The 613-nt window shown below is 66.7% G+C and overlaps 1 protein-coding gene across 1 annotated transcript in view; it reads left to right on the forward strand.

Annotated features, from left to right (window-relative positions):
* The window catches only part of RIN3 (Ras and Rab interactor 3), a 96971-nt gene that overhangs the window by 89872 nt on the left and 6486 nt on the right, over positions 1–613 (forward strand). Inside the window, exon 12 of the mRNA XM_014536449.1 lies at positions 526–610. Coding sequence (XP_014391935.1) covers positions 526–610 — 85 coding nt within the window. The remainder of the gene's footprint in view (positions 1–525; positions 611–613) is intronic.

The raw sequence follows: 613 nt of genomic DNA on the forward strand, positions 1-613 counted from the left end.
CTCCAGCTTGACCCACCCCAGGCTCTTCCAGCCCTAAGGCCTGAACTGTTCCGCCTGCCTTAGTCCCAGCTGGACCCTGGGCTGCTGGGGCCGGGACCTGCCTCCAGTTTTATGTATGCGCCCTCCCTGCCCTGCATTGCCCCTGGGGTGCAGGAGGACCGCTGAAATGATGAGGAAGTGACAGGTGAATACATACATGATGGCGAGCCGTGTACTGGCCGCCAGGGGGCGTGCTCCCTCCTCGGTGCCAAGACCAAGCCACTGACTCATCCTGCACGGTCATCCCCGCGGAGAGGCGGGGTGCAGAGGGCCTTGCCTTAGGTGGCACAGCAGGGTCGGCCACGGGTACCCTGACTGCAGCCTCGCGACCGTCCTACCATCCCTTCTCTCTCCGGAGAGGAGTCTGGGGCCCAGAGAGGGAAAAGGTCTCGCCCGAGGCCACTCAGCTCCCCTGCGTGGGGTTGGGGGGGAGACAGGATGCGCGTGGCCGGCTGGTGACCAAGCCCCCTCCGTCTCACCCCGCAGGACTTCATCTGCGTGTCGTACCTGGAGCCGGAGCAGCAGTCGCGGACGCTGGCGTCGCGGGCGGACACGCTGGCCACGGCGCTGGGCG

This window comes from Myotis brandtii, unplaced genomic scaffold (assembly GCF_000412655.1).
Source record: "Myotis brandtii unplaced genomic scaffold, ASM41265v1 scaffold1624, whole genome shotgun sequence".
In the NCBI taxonomy this organism is placed as follows: domain Eukaryota; kingdom Metazoa; phylum Chordata; class Mammalia; order Chiroptera; family Vespertilionidae; genus Myotis; species Myotis brandtii.